Raw genomic sequence first — 24837 nt, 5'->3', positions numbered from 1 at the left:
TTCCTCCACACAGGAATGCTTCATTTCCTTTTTTTTTTTTTTTAAGACATGGAGGGGTTTTGCTCTGTCTTCCATGCTGGAGTGCATGGTGTCATCCTAGCTCACAGTAACCTCAAACTCCCCTGATCAAGTGATCCTTCAGCCTCAGCCTCCCCAGTAGCTGGGACTATAGGCACATGCCACCATGTCTGACTAATTTTTAAATAAAAATGTTTTGTAGAGATAGGATCTTGCTATGTTGCCCAGGCTGGTCTTGAACTCCTGGCCTCAAGTGATCCTACCATGTTGGCCTCCCAAAGCACTGGGATTATAGGCGCAAGCCACCATGCCTGGCCTTAGAACCCTTTCTTTCTGTCTGCATTTCTACTTCAGCTCTACCTGTAGGCACTGGGCGCTCTCTCACTTCCCAAATGCCTGCAGAATTTATGAATGAAAGAAAGAACACCAGCTTTCCTGGCTTGTATCTATCTATAGTAAATGAATTAAAAAAAAAATCACATAGCTTCTGGAAGAGGCTTCTGGCTAAGAAACTTAAGCTAGCCCATGAAAAGGATGCATAGCTCAGACACTGTTCTGCATTGCCAAGTGCTAACCGTGTTGTGGTGTGGCTGGTGCTGTGGCACTATTGTTACCTGCTGTGGCACCTGCTGAACTCTGGGGAGAGAAATGGGCTGCATCTGGGCCCCTTTTGGGGCAGAGCTGGCTGCCTGGACCAACACCCTCTAAAAGAGAAGGGAAAGGAGGGCAGTTAGACTAGTTAGAGGTCAGTGCCAAACACAGTATATAGGAAGCTGTTTGCCTGCTTCGTCTAAACAGGTGGGATTGAGAGGAGTGGGGCAGGGCACTCACGCTGACTTGGGCAGACACACTGCAGGTACACTAACACCCCACATACGTACACAAGTGTGCATATACATTCACCCTCGTGTACCATGCACAAGCACAGACCTGTGGGCATGGGGACACACATATACGTGTATGCACACACACACGGAAGCACATGTGCCTCTTCTTGGACCCAAGCAGTGTTGTCTCTGGGATCAAGAGTCTGTGGTAAGGTGATGCTGGCTGTCCCTGGTACAGAGGGGACTGCTGAGTGAAGAGAGGGAGCCTCTAGACAGCCATCCTCACCAATGCTCTAGGAGAGTGCTTTGTGGCCCTCCACAGCTTTGCTGTACACACTGGACTTCTCCTTATTTTATACAAGAGAAAGAAACAAAGCCCAGAGTGGCCAAGTAGTATGTAAGGCCATGGAGTACTGAACTGTACAGCCAAGCCTGGAGTTAGGAATCCTGCATCTGGACCCACTCTCTGCCTCCACTGCTTTCTGGCCTCCTGAGTCTAGTCTCCACAGCTGTGGCTTCGATATTTTGCCCCCAGCACCTGACTGGCCACACAGAGCTATGAAAACATGGAGGGTCAAAGCAAATTCCAGATATGAGAGAGAAATAGGAGTGTTTTTCATGTTTATTTAGAGCTAGGTTTTAGAAGTCATCAACTGCCATGTGGTGATTCTCTGACAAGGACATTGAATGTCTTGGGCTGTGGTGACTCTGGGGGGTGCTGGGTTAGTGTCTCAGGAATGGAGCTATAAGATGAAGGAGGTACTAAAAAGCATACCCCAGCGTGGTGCCTGTGGCTCAGTGGGTAGGGCGCTGGCCCCATATACCGAGGGTGGCAGGTTCGAACTCAGCCATGGCCAAACTGCAACAAAAAATAGCCGGGCGTTGTGGTGGGACTCCCTGTAGTCCCAGCTACTTGGGAGGCAAGAGAGACAAGAGAATCGCTTAAGCCCAAGAGTTTAAGGTTGCTGTGAGCTACGTGATGCCATGGCACTTGACCAAGGGCGATAAAGAGAGACTCTGTCTCTAAAAAAAAAGAAAAAAGAAAGAAAAGGACACCCCTAAGGGCCATTTAGGTTCCAGCTGAACTGGGTGCTGCGTACTAGGAGAATTCAAAAGGACATGGCTGTCTGTGAGCTCACAACCAAAGACAAAAAGACACAGATGAGACAAGCACCAACAGCATGAGTAGATAAACCCACTGTGGTCCATCCTCATACAGGAATGTCACTCAGCCATGACAAGGAAGGAGGCTCTGACACAGGCTGCAATGTGGATGAACCTTGAGGATGCTGTGAGAGAAGACAGACACAGAAGGACACACAGTGTGCGACTCCATTTACATGAAATGTCCAGAACAGGCAGATCCACAGAGACAGACGGTGGATTTGTAGGTACTAGGGATGAGGAGAGGCTGGAGAGTGACCACTAATGGAGACATGGGTTTATTTGGGGGAGATGATCAGCTCCAGAACTAGACAGAGGTGATAGCTGCACAACGTTGTGAATGTACTAAACACCACTGAATTGTACACTTTAAAATGATTAATTTTGTGTTACCTGAATTTTACTTCAGTTAAATAAAAAAGTAAGAATATTAAGCATTTCCATTTATACTCTCCTAGCACCAAGCCACCCAATACAGTAGCTACTAGCAGCAGCTGTGTTTAAATTTAAAGTCAGTGAGATTTACATAAATTGTCAAGTCCAGTTCCTTGAGCACACAGGCCACATTTCAAGCTGTGACAGCGACACAAAGACCTGTCCACTGAGGCTGCTGCTGAAGGCGGTGAAGTCCAGCCAGGCCAGGCCCAGTGAGTGCCTGAGAGGGATAAGGACCTGAGGCAGTAAGGGGTGGGGGGGGGAGAGAGGGCAGGGAGCAAACCAATTAGGTCACAATCTACTGGCAGGACAATGGTATCTCAGATCTGCTTCTGAGACTGCCCCCCCAATATTTGTAAGAAATAAAAGCTAAAGATATCCAACTACACTTTCTAAATCAGTGGTTCTCAACCTTCCTAATGCTGCAACCTTTTAATACAGTCCAAAGGGGTTGCGACCCACAGGTTGAGAACCACTATTCTAAATCAAATAAACTGCTTTGCTGTCTGCCTTTTTGTTTTTGTTAAATTTTCCCCCCACTTTAATAATTGCTTTTTGCTGTGTTCCTTTTTGTAGGTTCTAAATCGAGGGTGATCACATGGTCACAGGTAGGCATAGTGGCATATGCCTATAGACCCAGCTATTCAGGAGGCTGAGGCTGGAGGATCACTTGAGCCCCAGGTCTCTTTCATATGGCCTCTGCCACTCACTTTGTGTTCATGTGTACTTTATAGCTTCTCTCTCTCTCTGTCTCTTCCCCCTTCCTTCTCTTCTTCCTTCCTTACTCCCTCCTCGTTTTTTGAGATGGGGTCTCACTCTGTGCCAGGCTAAAGTATAAAGCTGGTTATGGCCAGCTCACCATTAACCTCCCATTTCTGGGCTCAAGTGATCCTCCAGCCTCAGCCTCCTCAAAAGCTGAGGCTACAGGCATATGCCACTATGCCTACCTAATTAAAAACATTTTTTTTTTCTTTTTAGAGACAGGGGTCTTACTGTGTTGTCCAGGCCAGCCTGGAACTCCTGGGTTCAAGTGACATTCCCACTTTGGTCTCCCAATGAGCTGGGACTATAGGAGTAAACCACCATGCCCACTTATGCTTATTTCAGTCTATTGCAGACATTCAGACAGTTTCAATTTAAAAATCCTCTCTCTGTAGGTTTTAAAGAATATGCCCATTCTAGTGCTAGATTCCCTCAAACTAAATTCTAACTTATCTTTTGCCTTATCCATGAAATACTTCTGTGTAAAGGGGTCATTTCCAAGGTACAAGAAAATTTCATTGAAAATAAGAAGAGACTAAGTGGAATTTGGGGTAGTGGTTTATTTTTCAGTTCATATCATTTCCCAGGTAGGACTTTATTCACAAAAAGTGAACATGCTTAATTATTAGGCATGAAGAAAGGGGTTCCTACTTCTATAGAAGTAGTCTTGGGGCTGAGAAGTCCATTCAGAAAAATATAGATTTGATCCAAGTAGTCTTCAAACCTACAAGGAACACATCCATACTGTTGTCGCACTCCTGTCCCAAGGCAGGTGTTACCTGTGGGGAGGCTGGCACGGGCTGGGCTGCCGCTGACGGACGCAGAGCCACAGAAGCCGGAGACTCCGATCCACTCTCCGAATTCTGCATGCTCAGTTCTAAAGAGAGGTAATGAGAGATTGGTGGGCAAGGGTTGTGAATATGAAGCCCAAGGAGGCAACTTACAAGTTCAAAAAGGGGAAGCAGTAACTTCTTACATTCTTCAAAGTAGAAATGCAGAGACTCTGGCAGGACTGGTTAAGGAAGGTGGAAAACTTTTGTAGAACTGTTCCATAGATGGAGAGAGGAGATGGAGAGAAAAACATTTTTGTAATTTATATTTTGAAAAATGAAATATAAAACCAAAACAAGCCAGGTGTGTTGGCTCATGCCTATTAATTCCTGCACTTTGGGAGGCTGAGGTAGGAGGATCACTTAAGCCTATGAGTTTGAGATCAGCCTGGGAACATAGACCCCATGTCTACAAAAATTTAAAAAATTAGCTGAGTGTGGTGGCATGGGACTGTAGTCCCAGCTACTTGAGAGGGCTGAGGCAGAGGATCGCCTGAACCCAGGAGTTTGGGGCTTCAGTGAGCTTTATGACTGCGCCAGTATACTCCAGCCCAGGAGACAGAGCAAGATCCTGACTCAAAAAACAAAACAGCCAAAAAACCAAAATAAAGCTAGCTCTGTGTTACCATACAACTGCCAGAATTCTCCAGCAGAAGGCTGGGGACAAGAACTATTTTGAAGGGCTCAATTGCATATTCATTTATCCAGCAATTTGAAAGCCCTTGGCAGATGACTGCCATTTGGGGAGCTACTGCACCTCAAACTACAATTGGGCTCAGCACGCATAGCACAGTGACTACAGCATCGGCCACATACACCGAGGCAGGCAGGTCAGCTAAACAACAATGACAACTGCAACAAAAAAATAGCCGGGCACTGTGGCAGGCGCCTGTAGTCCCAGCTACTCAGGAGGCAGAGGCAAGAGAATCGCTTAAGCCCAAGAGTTGGAGGTTGCTGTGAGCTATGATGCCACAACACTTCACTGAGGGTGACATAGTGAGACTCTGTCTCAAACAAACAAACAAAAACTATAACTGGAGAAATCCTAAGGTAGAGTTCCCTACTGCAGCACTTTGTTGTAGTGAGGTGGGTATCCTGGGCACTGCAGGATGCTGAGTAGTATCGCTGGCCTCCACCCACTTGATATATGGAGCACCCTCTCCCCAGGTCATGACAACCACAATTTCTTCAGATATTGCCAAGTTCCTGTGAGGAACAACTTGAGAAACACTGTCCTAGGGACAAAAAAACTGATCTGTGGAGGGAGCAAGAAAAAAGGTGCATTTTATCCTGAGCTAAATAAAAGTCCTCAGGAATTTTGGCAGTAAATAAAAACTGCCTGTTTATGGTGATCTATGTCCATAGGAAAATAGGAAATATACATAAGAAATATACAAAAGTATATTTCTTTCCTGTCAGATTCATACATCTTTCAAATAGGTAGTTTTAAAATTCTATATGAAAAGACTCTGTTAATATCAGAAAAAAAGTGGCAGATGACACAAATTAATTATATTAAAATGCTAAAAGTCAAACAGTCCTCACAGTTATTTATTTATTGTGGAGATGGGATCTTGCTGTGTTGCCCAGGGACTATTCCCTAATTCCCCACACTGCCCTCCCAAGTGCCTGGGGCCTCCCCTTTTTTCAGTTCTATGTGAGACTGACTCAGCTCCTACCACTAGATGGCACCAGAGCCACGTGGTGATTGGCTGGGGACATTAACATCTACCTTATCAGGACACCAACAATCTCTTGAAAAGATTATGAATTTCCAATTGTGTATTTTCTGGGTCTCCAACTTTCTCTCTCTCCTTAACAGAACTAATCTTTGGAATTTTTCTGCTGGAAGTTGTTTAATCAAGCTTAATCAAACTTGTATTTATAGTTTTCTCTAAATGTTTAAATCAGTCACTTGCACGCCACACACCACATTGTTCCCATCTGAAGCCAAGAAGTGGGTATACTAGGAGGAAATGCTTTGAATAAAACTCCTCTAGAAAAGAATCTACCCTTGAGAAAGTGAAAAAACTCACTTAACTAAGACCAGTTCCTTGTTCCACAGGTGGAAATAATATTGCTGCAAAGGCCAGACCTTATTTAAATATGGAGAGCTGGTTAGAGCGCTAGGGGAAATGGTGAGACCATGCTCTGCTCACTATGGCCAGGACACACCTTCTGTAATGCAAGTGACTTCATATTACAGGATTTTTCACATAATCTGTTTTCCACTTTTAACACATTATTTAACATGTACTGTTTACATGTCAGACTGGAGAGTCTGTGGCTTTTTGCGAGGGGCATGCCCAGTCCACAAATGCCTGGGCAGTGGAAAACATCAGGCTAGTCGTCCTGAAGTGTCAGAAAATAGAGTTCTTAATGCTTGGGGTGAGGTGAGTTCTGGAAGAGTGACAGTCACAGAAGGAGCAAGTCCCCAAATCTGCCTGTTAAATCCAGCCAAATCTTTAGCCAGCTGATTATACCACACAGGTTGGGGGAGGGAGGGAGATACCAGAGGTCTTAGGGAAAAAACAGTAGCTCAAAGATGAAAAAACTAAGTGGAGATTTCAACTGCTGGCCACTGTAGTAGAGAAAGTTTGAATCTAGTTAAGTCAGCTTCCTTCAAGGGAATTCAGCAGAATCTAGATATTATACAACTTATCATTCATGATGTCCAGGACCCAATAAAAATCATAAGCTATGAGAAAAAGCAGGAAAGTAACTGGAACTCAAGAAAAGAGAAAAGGAGTCAATTATAACCAAGCCCAAGGTAATCCAGATGGTACAGAGAGTAGACAAGAACTAAAGTAGCTACTAAAAATATGTTCAAGAACTTAAAGGAAGGAATATACATCATAAATGAACATACAGAAATATCAGCCAAGAAACAGAAACCATCAGAAAGAACCAAACTGGGACAGGCCCAGTGGCTCATGCCTGGGAGACTCAGGCAGAAGAATCGTTTAAGCTTAAGAGTTCAAGACCAGCATGAGCAACATAGTGAGATCCCATCTTTAAAAAAAATTTTTAGGGTGGTGGCTATGGCTCAAAGGAGTAGAGCACCGGTCCCATATGCTGAAGATGGCAGGTTCAAACCCAGTCCTGTCCAAAAACTGCAAAAATAAAAAATAAAAAATGTTTGGCTTGGCACCTGTGGCTCAAGCGGCTAAGGCACCAGCCACCTGAGCTGGCAGGTTCGAATCCAGCCCGGGCCCACCAAACAACAATGATGGCTGCAACGAAAAAATAGCCAGGTGTTGTGGCGGGCGCCTGTCGTATCGGCTACTTGGGAGGCTGAGGCAAGAGAATCGCTTAAAGCCCAGGAGTTGGAGGTTGCTGTGAGCTGTGATGCTACAGCACTCCACCCAGGGCGACAGCTTGAGGCTCTGTCTCAAAAAAAAAAAAGAAAGAAAGAAAAACATTGTATTAACATTGTAATACTAGTCATGTTTGAGCACTCCTGAAATTGCAGAATTCAAACATGACTTACATTCATCTGTAGTTACTGGTATATATTGAGTATTACAATTTTAATACAGTTTTTTCCTTTCTTAAAATGTATATACATTTTTGGCATTCTCTATATCTAACTGGAGTTCCAGAAGAAAAGGAGAGAATGAAAGAGAAAAAAAAAATACTGAAGAATGGCTGAATACCTCTTAAATTTGGTGCTAGATATCAATTCAGAAGTCCAATGAACCCCAAAAGGATAAATACAAAGAAAATCAACTTAGGTATGCTACGGTTAAATTGCTAAAATCAAAGAAATAAAGAGAAAAATTTAAAAACAGAGAAAAATAATGTGGATACGGACTTCTCATCAGTAATAATGGCAATAAAAAAACAATGGAATCTTCAGCATGCTGGGAGGAAAAATACCTGTCAACCTAGAATCCTTTTTTTTTTTTTTTCTTTTTTTTGCAGTTTTGGCCGGGGCCAGGCTTGAGCCTGCCACCCCCAGTATATGGGGCTGGTGCCCTACTCCTTGAGCCACAGGTGCCGGCCTCAACCTAAAATTCTATATCCAGCAAAACTATTCTTTAAAAATGAAGGTGAAGTAAAGATATTTTCAGATAAACAAAACCTGATGAATTTTGCTAACTACACTAGGAGAAATGCTAAAGAAATTTCCTTAGGATAAAGGAAAAATATCATATGGTAAAATTAGATTTATTAGAAGGAGTAAACATCACTCAAAATGATAAATACATAAGTAATTTTAAAAGACAATTTTTTCTTTTCCTCTCTTAATTTCTTCAAAATACATATGTTTAACAAAATACTTCATAACACTCTATTGTGGGGCTTATAACATGTAGATGTGATCTATATCACAATAATAGCATAAAGGATGAGGCAAACTGAGTTATACATGTAAGCTTCTTGTATTTTACATAAAGTATTAACAAATTAACTCTATGTAAACTGTGATGCATAATGATGTATATTATAACTTTTAAACCACGATGAAAAAAAAACACAAACAGGTATAGCTAAAAAAACTAACAATCAAATGAAATCCTACTAAACATAATTAATTGTCCCCCCATAAGGCAAGAAACAAAAAGCAGATGAAATAAATAGAAAGCTAGTGGCAAATGGCTTTCCTGAAACAAAATGTAATAATAATTATATTAAATGCAAACCGAATAAACACCGAGTGAAAAGGCAGAAATGGTCAGCGTGGATAACAGACAAGATCCCATTATATGCTCCCCAAAAGAAATCCTCTTTAAAAATAAAGGCACACATAGGTTGCAAGTAAATACATCATACAAACTCTAACCTTAAGAAATAGGGAGTGGCCATAATAATCAGAAAAAATAGACTTCAAGACAAGCTATGTTCATAGAGAATAGAGACACTGACAAGAGATTAAATGTCATCATGATAAAATTAGCAATTTATCAGGATGATGTAATCTTTATAGATGTGTATGTACATAGCAATACAGCTTCGAAATACATAAAGAAAAAAATTACCAGAACTAAAGGAAGAAACTATGTTGGAGATCATAGTTGGAGATTTTCAATATCCTTCATTCAGTGATTTTGATAGAAGAACTAAACAAAAATTTCAGTAAGGATGTAGACTATCTGAATTATACTATCACCACATTGATCTAATTGACATTTATGAAAAGTTACATTCAAAACTTGCATTCTCTGCAAATTCATATAGAATATTCACTGTTATAGGTCATATTCTGGGCTGTAAGACAAGTCTCAATACCTTTAAAAAGACTGAAATTATACAGAGCATGTGTGTACTTTGACCACAATGGAATAAATTAGGGATTAAAAAGATAGCTAGAAAAATGCCAAATATTTAGAAAAGTTAAAATTTATCCCTCAAATGATCCATAGGTCAAATAATAAATCACAAGAGAAATTAGAAAATATTTAAAGCCAAATGATAATATAAACACCACAATTTGTGGATGCATCTATAGCAGTGCTTAGAAGGAGATAATAGCTTTATATGCTTATAACAGAAAGAAAAGATTAAGAACCAATCATTTGGAATAGGTAGCAATGCCAGCACCAGCCCAAACATGACTGTGCAGCCTCTGGCTTCCCAAGTAAGAGGAAACACCCTGGTGGCCTCAACACCACCAGGTTGAGTTTTCACAGAACCAGAGATGGCATCAGTGGATCTCAAGGCTTATGTGGATCCGGCCTGCAGAGCCGCCGAGGAAACGTCTACTACACCTGTCCCTCCTGTGTGTGCAGACAGTCACCCAGGTTTAGAATGGAAATGTTGTTTCAGGACAAGAAACTTTGAGTGAGTTTTTTTAAACATTGCCTTGCAGTAAGTTCTGGAATAATGTGGTAGACTGCCAGCCTGTTCATGATGAAGCCACACCAAGTCAGACCATAGTCCTTGTTGTGATCTGTGGAACGGTGAAGCTTGAGGGTGACAAACAATGGGACTTCAACCAGAGCTTCATCCTGACTGCCCAGGCCTCACCCAGCAACTCCACGTGAAAGACTGTAAGTGACTGCTTCCAGTTCCAGGACTGGGCCAGCTAGTGGGGGCAACAAAGGCTCTTTGTTTCAGCCCCAGCTCTGTAGAGACACTCAAATCTCAAATGTGGGGAACATAGTTCATTTTTGTCATTGCAGGGACCCTGCAGACTACCCTGTGTTGAGGCTTATTTGTCATTGTTTTCTTTTAAAAGTGTAAACTTTTCTATTTTACTACTTGCCCAGTGGAGACCCTGATTCTGGAAATTCTGACAAATAATATAATAATACAAATGTTGCTTCTGTCCCTTGGCGGGGGAAAAATCAATCATTTAAGTTTTTGACCTTAAAAAACTTTATTTGGTAAGACAAGGAAGGAGGATCGCTTGAGGCCAACAGTTTGAGATCAGCCTGGGCAACACAGAAAGACTTCATCTCCACGGGAAAAAAAAAAAGATTATCTGAGCATGTGGTGTGTGTGTATCTGTAGTCCCAGTTACTTGGAAGGCTGAGGTGGGAGGTGGGAAGATTGCTTGAGCCCAGGAATTTGAGGTTAGAATGAGTTGTGAGGTTATTCCCTACCTGGGTGAAAAAGTAAGACCCTGTCTTTAAAAAAAATAAATTTTTAAGAAGCTATAAAAATATAGGCAAATTAAACTTAAGTAGGAAGAAGGAAAATAATAAAGAACAATTTCACAAACAATGGAGAAAATGAACAAAATAAAAATTTCCTAAAAATTGAAATTCCTTCAAATCAGAAATAAGCTATCAAGCCACAAAAAACCATAAAGGAAATTTAAACACATTACCACTACATTAACGAAGCCAATCTTAAAAAGCCACATACTGTATGATTACAATTATAGAATATTTCAGAAAGGTAAAAACTATAGAGACAGTAAAAACAGTAGTTGCCAGGGTTTAGAGAGGAGAGAGGGATGAGTAGCCAGACCATGGAGGATTTTTAGGTCAGTAGAACTATTCTGCACGTTACCATAAAGGTAGATACATGTCATTATACGTTTGTCAAGACTCTTAGAATGTATGAGTGAACTCCAATGTAAACTATGGACTTTGGGTGATAATGATCTGTCAATGCAGATTTCATTAATTATAACCAATGTACCACTCTGGTGGGGGATGTTGGCAATGAGGGAGGTTATACACATCTGAAGGGAGGGGACATGGAAAAATTTCTCAATCTTGATGTGTACTTAAAATTGCAAAATTGCTCTTAAAAATTAAGTCTTTGAAAAAGAGAAGATTAACTGACAACCTCCTAGAAAGACCAATAAAAAAGGTAAACAAAAAAAAAAAAAAGAAAGAAAAGAAAAGAAACCAAATTACCAATTATCAAGAATGAAATGAGATTTACCACTATAGGTCCTACAGGAATCAAAATGACAGTAAGAAACTATTATGAATTTTAGCCAATAAATTCAATAATTTAGGTCAAATGAGTTTTTTAGAAAAGTACAACACACCAAACCTGACACAAGATGAAATAGAAAATGCAAATGCCTTATATCTAAGGAAGAAATTGAATATAATAAAAAATCTCCTTACAACAAAACTTCAGGCACATATAGTTTTACTGGTGAATGCTATCAAATACCAAAAAAGGAGTTAATACACAAACTCCATGAGAAAATAGAAAAAAAAATACTTTCACAACTCATTTTATGAGGTCATTAAGCCAGTAACAAAATTTGATAAAGACATTATAAGAAAAGTAAACTGAAAAGCTTCTGCACAGCTAAGACACAACAATTAAAGCAAACAGACAATTTTCAGAATGGGAAAAGATTTTTGCATGTTATGAATCTGACAAAGGTTTGATAACTAGGATCTATAGAGAACTCAAATTTATCAACAAAAATAGAGCAAACAATCCCATCTGTCACTGGGAAAGAGACATGAACAGAACCTGCTCTGATGAAGACAGATGAATGGCCAACAAACATGAAAATATGCTCATCATCCCTAATCATCAGAGAAATGCTAATCAAGACCACCCTAAGATATCACCTAACCCCAGTGAGAATGGCCCACATCATGAAGTCCCAAAGCTACAGATGTTGGCACAGATGTAGAGAGAAGGGAACACTTTTACACTGTCGGTGGGACTAGAACTAACTAATACAGCCTCTTTGGAAAGAAGTATGGATAATCCTCAAAGAACTCAAATTAGACCTTCCCATTTGATCCTGCAATCCCGTTACTAAGCACGTACCCAGAAGAAAAAAAAATCATTTATTCATAAAGACATTTGCACTAGATAGTTTATCACAGCTCAATTTACAATTGCCAAGATATGGAAACAACCTAAATGTCTATCAACCCAGGAATGGATTAAGAAGGTATGGTATATGTATACCATGGAATACTATTCAGCCACTAAAAAAAGAAGACGACTTTACATCTTTTGTATTAACCTGGATGGAATTGAAACACATTCCTCTGAGTAAAGTATCCCAAGAATGGAAAAGCAAGTATCCAATGTACTCAATAATAATATGAAGCCAGTAGATGATTTAATATACACCCACATAAGAGAAAAACTCAATTCAATTCAACTTGTGGGGAAGAGGGTTTGGTGTGCTCCCACTTAATGGGCACCATGTAGAGGTGAGAGGTGTATGGCACACCTTTTGGGTGTAGGACACAACTACAAGAGAGACGAACGCAAATATTGTAACCTAATTGTTTGTACCCTTATACTAACCTGAAACAAAAAAAGTATAAAAAAAAAGAAAGAAAAGTATTTGGATCAATATCTCTCATTAATATATATGGAAAAATCATTAACGAAATATCAATAAATCGAATCCAGCAACATATAACTAATAAATAACCCATACTTTTATCATTGATTTTTTTGTCTTTAAAAAACTTTACTATTGTTTTTTAGCAAACCCAAATGGAATGTATAATTTTTATTTTCTAATGGAGCCCTTCCTCTTTTCCTTCTCAATTGTCAAAATCTTTGACAAAAGTGTAAAGGCAATTCAACAGAGAAAGTGTAAAGGCAATTCAACAGAGACAGAAAAGTCATTTAAACAAATGGTACTAGAGTAATAGGCTTTCCATACAGGGGGGAAAATAAACATTTACTCCTACCTCGCACCATACATGAAAGTAATCTGAACTTAGACCACAGACATACACATAAAAGCTAAACCTATGAAACTTCTCAGTGAAAACAGAGAGAGTTAGGCAAAGCTTTCTTAGACAAGATACAGAAAGCAATAGCATAAATAAACTTGATAAGTTGGAGTACACCAAAATTTAAAACGTCTGCTCATAAAAAGGTTCCATTAAGAACACAAATAGGGGGCGGCGCCTGTGGCTCAAGGAGTAGGGCGCCGGTCCCATATGCCGGAGGTGGCGGGTTCAAACCCAGCCCGGCCAAAAACCACAAAAAAAAAAAAAAAAAAAAAAAGAACACAAATAGGTAAACCGCAGTCGTAGAAATACTTGCAAAACATGTATTTCCTACAATTCAATAATAAGACAAATAACCTAACAGGGGAAACAGGCAAAACACTTGAATAGGCACTTAATAAAGATACACAAATGCCCAAAAGTATATGAGATAACGTTCAACCTCATTAGTTTCTAGGTCACTGAAAATACAAACCACAGTGAGACAACCACTTCACTAACCATTCACTAGAATGACTGACACCAACAAGCCTGACAGCATCCACCACAGCAAGCACATGGAGAACTGAAATGAGTGCAAGCTGCTGTGGGGGGTGGAATTGATGCAATCATGCTGTAAAAGGCCTGGTAGTTTTCTAGAAAGTTAAACCCATCCTTCTACCCAGAGTTCCTCTCCTAGGTATTTATCCAAGAGACACAAAAATGTATGTCTTCAAAAAGAAACTTGTATAAGCATGTTCATAGCAGTTTTACTTATGATTGCCAAAAAGAAGAAATAGCCCAACTGCTTCTCATCAGAAGAATGGATGAGAAATTGTAGCCTATGATGCTTTAAAGATACATATTGTAATCCCCAAAGCAACTACTAGAAAAGAAAAAGGCATAGCTAAAAAACTGACAGAGGAGCTTCCAGATAGCTGAACATGTGGAGGTTCTGAGAGGCACGTGTGCAAACCTTCATGCCACTTTCCATTTTCCTTGCTCTATCCTTCTCATCTGTATTCTTTGCAATAAACTGGTAAACCTGTTCAGGCTAAAATCTTTATGCCACATGGAGAGACCTAGCCAACAGCTAGAATCAAATGCCAAACATGTGAGGAAGGGAGGCTGTCTTAGTTCATCCAGTCCCACCTGGGCCACCCAACAAACACAGCAACACAAGGCAGGACCAGCATGAGAATCACCCTGCTGAGCCCAGCCAAAATTACTGACTCAGAATTATGAGCAAATAAAATGGTTGTTTTAACTCACTAAAAAAAAAAAAAAAAAAAAAAAAAGCTAATGGAAGAGTAGTACTAGAATACTATTAATAGAAAAGAATGAATGACTGATATTCACAATACATGGATGAATCTCAAAATCATTATGCTGAATAAAAGAAGCTCTGTCCAGAAAGCAGATAAGGTAGAACTGACAAAACTAATCTAAAAAGTAATGGGGGTGGGATTGACCGGGGAGGGACAGGAGGAAATTTCTAGGGAGATGGACACATTCGCTATGGTAACAGGTGGTGAGTGTCATGGAGTGGCCATTTGTCAAAATTAGCCAGCCAAAATATGAACAGTTACTGTATGTAAGTTTTAACCTAACCACCCCCCAGCCTATATAAATATAACAATGTAGAGGAGGATGGGGTATACAGGTGGCATGGGAATATAGCAGGATGCTGAGGGTGGTGGCTATATGGGGTTCACTGCAGCTTACTTTGTAGATACTTGAAAGTTCCATAATAAAAAGTCAAACAAAAATACCCAGCAACTAGCTGTCAACTCAAGAGGACGAACATAAAGCAAGCACGCACTGTCTTGCCATCCGAGCAGCTCTATTGTGGCAAGAGCAGTGGTTTGTGTAGGCTTTCCAGAAGGTGTGACACTGGATCCTGAGTCACTCCTCTACCTGGCAGAGGGAGCAGGAGGCAGGGCCCCTGGACATGAATATCAGCAATCCATTTACTCTAAAGTCCTTGGTGCACTAGGACGAACATTGTAGACCACCTTTCTAGCCCCCAGTTTGCCAATCTCTAAATCCACCAAAGTCCAGTCAGCACGACTAAATGAAGGCCACACCTCTGCTCTGAACCTGGACTTGCCATGGGAACTGGGGGTCATTCAGAAACTGGCCTCCCTGTCCTTTCTTTCTCACATTCCTTTGTCTTTTCTTCTTTTTTCAGTCCTTTCTCTGATCACCTCCACTGGAGTCCCCTTAGACTGGGTTACAGGAACCTCAGAATAACTCATGTAAAGCTGAAGATATGACCTTTTACCTAGCCTGGCCTTGCCAGGCTCAGAAACATGCCCAGAGTGTTATTCATAAGCTAAGCATGTTTCATTTGCAATCTTGGTCCAAGATAGGGGCAGGCATAAAATAAAGTGGGAAAGCATAGAATCAGCAATGCAATTACCCCTCCTTAGCTGGCACCAGCATTTGGAATCCACAAAATGCACATTTGACCTTGAACAGCTGACCAAGTAAACCAAACACACACTTGACCTTTGAGAGATGCTGCTGAGTAAAACTCACCAGGGGCAACATCCACCATGGTTTCCTGAGTTTATGTGAGGGGGCAAAGGAGAGACACCACAAGCAGCAGCCTGGATCATGCTGCAATGAATGAATGTGCCTGGGCACAAAGGAACAGGCTTGTGTTTACAGGAAAATACTCCCATCGCCTAGTAACCAGTAATGTCAGGAAAGGAAATGGAGAAAATGCTGAGTGCAATTTCTGGGCCCTGTTCCTGGCTCTGCACTGACTCACTGTGACCTTAAGCAATCTCTTTTCTATTCCTGTTCTTCCAAATGCCAAATGGAGCTATCACCTGCCTGAGGTATGATCAATATTTAGACAACATTTTGCCATCTTTGGTTGTAATCAACGAAGGGAAAGCTAAGCAGTTTTTAGTCACCTTCATTCTAGCTGGTTAATGACCTCCTGCCTTAAGGAGACACATGGCCCCTCTCCCAGTGCCGGGTGGCATCCAGATGGCACCAGAGTTCATTAGCCCCAGGAAAACAATTAACTTCCTCTCTCTGAACAAGAAGGGACAAGCCCAGAACACTCTCAGGAGTATCTGTTGTTGTAAAGCCTGGATCCTGCCTCAACATTTGTCCTAACACTCCCAGGGCTTACTACGAGGCCCAGAAAAATCCTGTCCATTTCCTTCTCTTGGCTCACTTCAGCCTGAAGGTCAGGTCTAAGGAACAAGTGATGAGTGTTTTGGATTCAGTCTCCACTATCCATGCGTGTGTGTGGCCCCTGCTAAGCTCTAGGCATGGAGAGGATGCCCATTTGTTTGAGAAGCTAAACATCCCTTTCCTTCTACTGCAAAGTGGACTTGATTGTACTTCTTGACAGTAGAACTACACACATCCTTTCTTGTGCTGGGGTCACTCCCAGTGCACCCAGTTAGTTCTCAACATCCAACCATCTCTCCCCAGAGCACTGTGAACAGTGGGGGCAGATGGTTCTGTGGGTGGGGCCGTCCTGGGTACTGAAGGCTGCTGAGCAGTGTCCTGCCTCCACTCACCCCAGTCATAAAAACTACAGATGCTCCGGACATCGCCCAGTGTCTCCTGGGGGCAGACGAGTCCCCACTGAGAATCCCTGTTCTAAATGGATGCATGATGTCTGAGAAGGATTCAAACAGCCTGTGAGTAAAATGAGACTGTAGACAAAAGAATAAAATGGAGGAGACTGCAGGACACAAAATCATGACAATTTAGCTAGACAAGAAGTGTGAAATCAGAGCGGAAAAAGATGACCAGACCCTTCGAGGGCTACCCGCTATTTTCCAGAGTAGCAAATTTCAGCACGCCATGACCCATTCTTCCTTCTTTGTCTAAGCCTTTTGGTGCTCCATCATCCTTAGTCACTTTTTGGTTCTCTTCTTCTGCAACGATGGACTTTCAAGGATAGGAGCTGGCACCAAGTTTCTCTAAAAATAAAGTATCTTTGGAATTCAAATTCCTTTTTCTTTGGCTAAGAATTGCGCTTCTGTTCCTGTTTTCTTCTGGGAAGCCAAACTTTCCCTCCTTTCTGTAGCAGAGGGTCGGAACCAAGTCCTTGACAACTGGCCTCTACAGGGCTCTCAGCAGAGTGAGGGATCTGGTAGGGGAAGGCTGTCAGAGGCTTGGGATCAGTTACTGAGGGGGAGGGAAACACCCAATTACTTCCCTCTTAAAGAGATGTGATTTAGGTCCGTGGTGAACCTCTGAACCACCAGGCGGGTCAGACGCAGACAGAGGGAAAGACGATTGCCGGTTGGAGCCCAGGCCTCTTGGCCTGTTTGCTGCGCCAAGAGTACGCCAGGAACCGAGGGCCCAGGATGCTGCCCCAAATCCCGACATTTTGAGGCACAGCAGCTGCCTCGAAATCCAACACTTTCATGGAAAGGCACTGTGTATAAAGAATTAAGGAGATAATTTGATATTACTTTCCTCCAGAGAGGACTGCCTTTTGCTTTTGGCAGTAGTGTGAGACGGCTGAGACCTCTGCTGAGCTTCCAAGCCACCAGGCTCAACACTACTTATGAATCAGTTTTTGGCCAGGGCTGGGTTTGAACCCACCACCTCCGGCATATGGGACCGGCGCCCTACTCCTTGAGCCACAGGCGCCGCCCAGTGGAGTTGTTTATTACATCTACTTCTGGGGTTGTGAGCAATGACTGAGTGATGAACACATGATGCGTTGAACAGAGCCTCTCCACAGACAGAGGATGCATCACACAGAGCCTCTCCATAGACAGAGGACGCATCACACAGAGACTCTCCACAGATAGAGGATATGTCACACAGAACCTCTCCACAGACAGATGTGTCACACAGAGCCAATCCACAGAGGAAGCGTCACACAGAGCCTCTCCACAGACGGAGGATGCATCACACAGAGCCTCTCCACAGATAGAGGATATGTCACACAGAACCTCTCCACAGATAGATGTGTCACACAGAGCCTCTCCACAGACAGAGGACATGTCGCACAGAGCCTCACCACAGACAGAGGATGCATCACACAGAGCCTCTCCACAGATAGAAAATATGTCACACAGAACCTCTCCACAGACAGATGTGTCACACAGAGCCTCTCCACAGAGGATGCATCACACAGAGCCTCTCCACAGACAGAGGATGCGTCACACAGAGCCTCTTCACAGACAGATGCATCACTCAGAGCCTCTCCACAGACAGAGGATGTGTTGCACAGAGCCTCTCCACAGATAGAGGATATGTCACACAGAACCTCTCCACAGACAGATGCGTCACACAGAGCCTCTCCACAGACAGAGGACGCGTTGCACAGAGCCTCTCCCTAGACAGAGGACACATCACACAGAGCCTCTCCACAGACAGAGGATGCGTCACACAGAGCCTCTCCACAGACAGAGGATGTGTCGCATAGAGCCTCTCTACAGACAGAGGACGCATCATACAGACCCTCTCCATAGACAGAGGACGCATCAACGGAGCCTCTCCACAGATAGAGGATATGTCACACAGAGCCTCTCCACAGATAGAGGATATGTCACACAGAACCTCTCCATAGACAGATGCGTCACACAGAGCCTCTCCACAGACAGAGGATGCGTCACACAGAGCCTCTCCACAGACAGAGGATGCATCGCACAGAGCCTCTCCACAGACGGAGGACGCGTCACACAGAGCCTTTCCACAGACAGAGGACGCGTCGCACAGAGCCTCTCCACAGACAGAGGATGCATCACACAGAGTCTCTCCACAGATAGAAGATATGTCACACAGAACGTCTCCACACACAGATGTGTCACACAGAGCCTATCCACAGAGGATGCATCACACAGAGTCTCTCCACAGATAGAGGATATGTCACACAGAACCTCTCCACAGACAGAGGACGCATCACACAGAGCCTCTCCACAGATGGAGGACGCATCACACAGAGCCTCTCCACAGACGGAGGACGCATCACACAGAGACTCTCCACAGATAGAGGATATGTCACACAGAGCCTCTCCACAGACAGAGGACGCATCACACAGAGCCTCTCCACAGACGGAGGACGCATCACACAGAGACTCTCCACAGATAAGAGGATATGTCACACAGAACCTCTCCACAGACGGAGGACGCTTCACACAGAGCCTCTCCACAGACAGATGCATCACTCAGAGCCTCTCCACAGACAGATGCGTCACACAGAGCCTCTCCACAGACAGAGGACACATCACACAGAGCCTCTCCACAGACTGAGGATGTGTCACACAGAGCCTCTCCACAAACAGAGGACGCATTCGCACAGAGCCTCTCCACAGACAGAGGACGCATCACACAGAGCATCTCCACAGATAGAGGATATGTCACACAGAACCTCTCCACAGACAGATGTGTTCACACAGAGCCTCTCCACAGGCAGAGGATGCATCGCACAGAGCCCCTCCACAGACAGAGGACACGTTGCACACAGCCTCTCCACAGACAGAGGAAGCATCACACAGAGCATCTCCACAGATAGAGGATATGTCACACAGAACCTCTCCATACACAGATGTGTCACACAGAGCCTCTCCACAGACAGAGGACGCGTCACACAGATCCTCTCCATAGACAAAGGACGCATCACACAGAGCCTCCCCACAGACAGAGGATGCATCACACAGAGCCTCCCCACAGACAGAGGATGCATCACACAGAGCCTCTCCACAGACAGATGCATCACTCAGAGCCTCTCCACAGACAGAGGATATGTCACACAGAACCTCTCCACAGACAGATGCGTCACTCAGAGCCTGTCCACAGACAGAGGACGCATCACACAGAGCCTCTCCACAGACAGAGGACGCATCACACAGAGCCTCTGCACAGACAGATGTGTCTCACAGAGCCTCTCCACAGACAGAGGACGCGTCGCACAGAGCCTCTGCCACACAGACGAGGCCTTGCACAGAGCCTCTGTTGCAGAGAGCTCAGTTCTGTCAGCCAGACTCATGATTAGGATCGAACGCAGGCTCTGAGGGGGCAGCTCTGAGCCGTGTCTTCTTGGCTGTCTGCTCTTCCTGGGTCTTCCGCTTAGAGCCCTGCTCGCTGGGATGGGTCTTCCAGACCTGATTTTCTGTATAAATTTGGTTGCTAAGCAATAGTTCAGTTTCCCATACTGACTAAGCATTTTAAAATATGTAAGTAAAATAATAGAGTCAAGAAGAAGTCTGGGCCGTGGGGAGGTGTTGCTTTTGACTCTTTGTAACAGTAGAGTTCTTTCTTCTTCTCTCTGTCTTTTTTTTTTTTTTTTGGTCTTTTTAAAAATAAAATAAACAAGCCAGCCAACAAAAAAAAAAAAAAAAAAAAGAGATGTGATTTGACTATTAACGTAAAAATTTTCCACAACAAAGTATGGTGATCTCATTAACCGCCATTCAGGGGAAAATGTAACGAATTCAGGGGAAAATCTAAATTAAAAAACCACTGACCCCCACTGACATTTTTACCCAGAAAAAAAAAATACACACACATATATATATATATGTGTATTTTTTTTTTTTGAGACAGAGCCTCAAGCTGTTGCCCTGGGTAGAGTGCTGTGGCATCACAGCTCACAGCAAACTCAACTCCTGGGCTCAAGAGATTCTCCTGCCTCTGCCTCCCAAGTAGCTGGGACTACAGGCGCCTGCCAAAATGCCTGGCCATTTTTTTTTTTTTTTTTTTGGTTTCAGCCATTATTGTTGTTTGGTGGGCCTGGGCTGGATTTGAACCCGCCAGTTCAGGTGTATGTGACTGGCACCTTAGCCATTTGAACCACAGGCGCCGAGCTGCAGCAAATATTCTTTTGGCAGGCAACTTAATTCCATCACTTATTAAAAATAACTTAAACACCATAAAACTTGGTTTCCAGGAAACCAGGTTAGGGGTGTCCTGAAGTTCATCACAGTGGAATGAAAGTTAACTGATACCAAGCTGAAGACTGACCATCACTATCTGTCCTCTAGGACTGGGCCTAAGAAGTGTCTCTCTCACACACACCCACACTCATACACACAAATAGACACGTCCACACATGCACACCAGACACATGTACACAACACCCACATATAAACACACACTTCACACGAACACACATGTACACACAAACATGCATGTACACATGTATATACACACACACATACGCAGATATAAATACAACACCCAATACAGGTTGACATGAGAAAAATGGCCCAAACCACTCATAAGATGCTTTTCTTACACCAGACTTCTTTCTGTTAAACAGAATGTTGAGTACTCCCAATAGACAAAAATCGGTGATTCTTACAGTAAAAATGGGAGGCATGTTCACATATTTACACACACATATGGGAGAAAACCTCAAAATACAGTTCTTTCTCTGCAAGTCACGTGGCCTCTCCCAGCCCCTTCACTGCCCTCTCTGCTCCTCCAACCCCCTCCTCTGCCCCACTTATGACATCCCCATCCCTCTTCCTTGCACCTTCCCCTCCCATGTGTATGCTGTCTCTGATGGCTTTTCTGCTCCAACAGCAGAGCTGAGGAGCTGAGAGGCAGACCAGCAACCATAATATTTATGCTCTGGCCCTTTTCAGAACTTTTCAGAAAAAGGCCCCTAGCCCAGGCGCGCCTGTGGCTCAAGGAGTAGGGCGCCGGTCCCATATGCCGGAGGTGGCGGGTTCAAACCCAGCCCCGGCCAAAAAACACACACACACACACAAAAAAGGCCCCTAGCCCCTTCTAGAAAGTTCTAGAACCTCTTTCTCACTCCGAGGATCCATCCATCAAGCTCATAATTCACCTCTGCACGGGCTCAGATCTTTCAGCTGAGGGATAGGTTCACATCTCCTCCGTTAAGGACAACATTCACTACTACCATGACCTTCACCTTTATTTTCCCTCAGGATACCAGTTCTTCTGTCTTGGTGAGACCAGATCCGTGAAGAGAGTCTGTGTTGTCTTCTCTAGGCTGTTCTCATGTCTGCCCCACTGGTCTCCCCAAGGCCTGCATGGGGCAGTTTTCAGTTCTTCTGAACTTGACCTCTCTGTAGTGTTTGGGGTTGCTCTTTGAACTTCTGTCCTTCCTCATGTCTGGGCATCGCCGTCGTCTGGCCTCACCCTCCTTCCAATGGCATTTCCTTGGTCCCCTGCTTTGGCCCCTCTTTGGCCCCTGCGTGCCCCCAGCCCTTTTTCCCTTTCCTTCCCCCATCACACTCATTATAGACACAACCTCACTGCACCACAATTTCCAGCACTGCCCAGATCACCCAGCTTTAGTACCCATTTCTAGCTGCCTCCCAGACCTTTCTACCTGAGCATCCCTTCAGGTGCTTCAACAAGTCCTCAGGGAACTTCCTTCCCCCTAAACTTGACACTTCTCCCATGTTTCCTAGGCCACTGGGCTGCTCAAGTCTGGGACATGTCCCTTGGCCTTGGGGCATGGGACACGTGTGGCTGGTGACTCAGTCCTGCTGTTTCCACCTGATACCATCTCCCATCTCTCCCCACACCCCTGTCTTCTATTCTTGCTGCTATTTTAGTGAGTCTGTGCACCCCGTACCCCCCAATCTTGTACCTGGAACTCCCTGCTTCCGGCCTCAGCTTTCCCAGGCCAATTTTCTTTCACATTGGGTGATTCAAAAGATTAACAATGTCTTGTCACTGCCCTGGCTCAAAAACACCCTTCCATGGATTCCCATTGCTCACAAAAAATATGTATGTTCAAATCAAGGGACACTTACAGGCCAGTTGCCTAGGTGGAGTTCTGTGACATTCTGATGGCAAGAGGGTCTATTGTCATTGAGAAGGCTGAGTGGCCTACATTAGAAGGTTGGGACCTGTCATTCACACTCACAAGACAGCTCAGTCTCCTCTGGTGATCAAGACCTTGTCACCTGAAGACTATATATGCACAGCTAGGCAAAGAGCCCAGCCCTGGAGAACCTTGGTTCCCTCCCTACTTCCCAACCCAGCCACTGGGTCCTTACTCTGGGGAGTAAGCTCCAGCCACAAGGAGGAAGTGGCAGAACTGGGTGTGACCTGGGTCTTCAGCTCTGGTTTGGCCTTGTCACCCCTTTGGCAGAAGGACGTACACATCTTTAAGACTCCCAGCATCTCACTTTCTGAATCATCCCGTATATAAATTGCTCAAATGAGCACTCAAAATTAGCAACATAAGTTTACTTTTTTGCTTTAGAAATTTCTAGAATTTAGCTTATGCTATTGGAACTATAATTTATATGATTCCCATGAATGAATGATTGCAGGAATTCTAGATGGACTTGTACATTTTGCCCATTCTCTGCAGTTCAAGATAAGTAGTGGCTCTTTATTTATTTGCAGTAGCTGGGAGGAACTTGGAATTTCAGGACATCTGGGAGTCCCTCCTGGCCCACATTTCTCTCACTTGGGCTGCTGAGTCTTGTTCTACCCTCTGGTTCTCGCTCCTAGAAACATTTCCTCTCATGCATTCAACTACCTGCCTCCCTACTCTCTGCCTATAATGCCCACTCTGCAGAAAGCAGGGCTTCCTCTGATTTCTGATGGAGTTTTAAATGGGGTTATCTACATAGCTCTGAAGCAACTTCCAGTTTAATACAAACAGAATTCAAGATGCCAGACTTCAAATTCAGGCCTGATGAATGTCAGCCTGAGTGTCAGCCACTGTGCTGAGCACTTTGACCCAGAAAGTCCAAGTTCTTAGCAGAATTAGGGGAGGCCAAGTGGAGCACAGAGGTCCAGACTTGCAGTGACTAGGTGGCAGCAGCACATGGTGGGTCATTAGAGGCTGGGACTGGTATCCCCTGTGAGCAAGGCCATGAGGAGAGGACAGGGATTATACATCCACCAGGATGGGGAAGGACAGGACCTCACAAGTGGGGCCAAAGCAGGGCAACACTGTCCCTCAAAGTCCACCTGCACACAACAGCTAAGAACAAATGACTGCTCAGTCAGAAAGGGAAGGAAGGAAGGAAACAGCAACCAGCTGTTTGAAAATGGACCAATGTCAAGTGCAGCAGTGATTGAATCAGCTCATCACCTACTGTGGGGCTTTCTGACCATGGCACTGTGAGAATTTGGGGCCTGATGGTGTTCTAGGATGGGGCATCCTGGGCACTGCAGATGCCAGGAGCTCCCTCTAGTCTTGACAATCATAGATGTCCCCAAACATTGCTCAATGTCCCCTAGGGGCTCAATCACCCCTGTTGAGACCACAGTCTAAGGTCATACCTTCACCACCCACACCAGTTCTAGATCAACCATACCCATTCCCCATTTTCCCCTCAAGTCTGTCTGCTTCCTGTCACACAGCTGGTCACAGCCTGGTTTCTTGGCCAGCTTCCTGGAGAAAACAAAGAGTGGATCTGTGTCACCTCTGCAACTCCTCTCTACTCCCTCGTCCCAGCCTCAGCCTAGCACATTGCCTGGAAGATGCTCAAGGTGTGCTGTGGTGAAAGAGAGAATGAGGGGACACCTGCTCTCCTCACTCTCTTTGGCCAGCCATAAGCCCCCATTTTCAGATGGCCACAGGGGTCAGTCTGGGCTCTGGGGTGCAGGTCTTGAAGGCATAGTGCCATTGTATTGTGCTCCTTCTCTTACCACCCTTTCTCTCTTCTCATTTTCCTCTCTCTTTCTGTACAACATCCTTGAGCAGAGAGCTGGGGGACCCAAAAAGCAGCTGCCATGGTCAAGGTGAATGTGGGGAAT

The 24837-nt window shown here is 43.9% G+C and overlaps 1 protein-coding gene and 1 pseudogene across 10 annotated transcripts in view; one reads left to right on the top strand and one right to left on the bottom strand.

Moving 5' to 3' along the window:
* Positions 1-24837, bottom strand: part of RFX2 (regulatory factor X2) — a 136024-nt gene that overhangs the window by 54830 nt on the left and 56357 nt on the right. For 4 of the 10 annotated variants that reach the window (XM_053585956.1, XM_053585962.1, XM_053585958.1 and 1 more), the window contains 2 exons: positions 3986-4083; positions 633-722 (listed from right to left, as the gene is read on the bottom strand). The exons of 2 other annotated variants lie outside the window; for them this stretch is intronic. In XM_053585956.1, coding sequence (XP_053441931.1) covers positions 633-722; positions 3986-4075 — 180 coding nt within the window. In that variant the 5' untranslated portion in view covers positions 4076-4083. Of the gene's footprint in view, positions 1-632; positions 723-3985; positions 4084-4182; positions 4207-13668; positions 13689-24837 lie in introns of those variants that run through there. 4 more of the 10 variants (XM_053585959.1, XM_053585957.1, XM_053585963.1 and 1 more) reach the window with 4 other exon arrangements.
* Positions 9678-10068, top strand: LOC128582257 (NTF2-related export protein 1-like; annotated as a pseudogene).

The sequence above is a fragment of the Nycticebus coucang genome, chromosome 3, assembly GCF_027406575.1.
Source record: "Nycticebus coucang isolate mNycCou1 chromosome 3, mNycCou1.pri, whole genome shotgun sequence".
Lineage (NCBI taxonomy): Eukaryota > Metazoa > Chordata > Mammalia > Primates > Lorisidae > Nycticebus > Nycticebus coucang.
The sequence above is the reverse complement of the archived record's forward strand: the minus strand, read 5'-3'. Positions and strand labels throughout refer to the sequence as shown.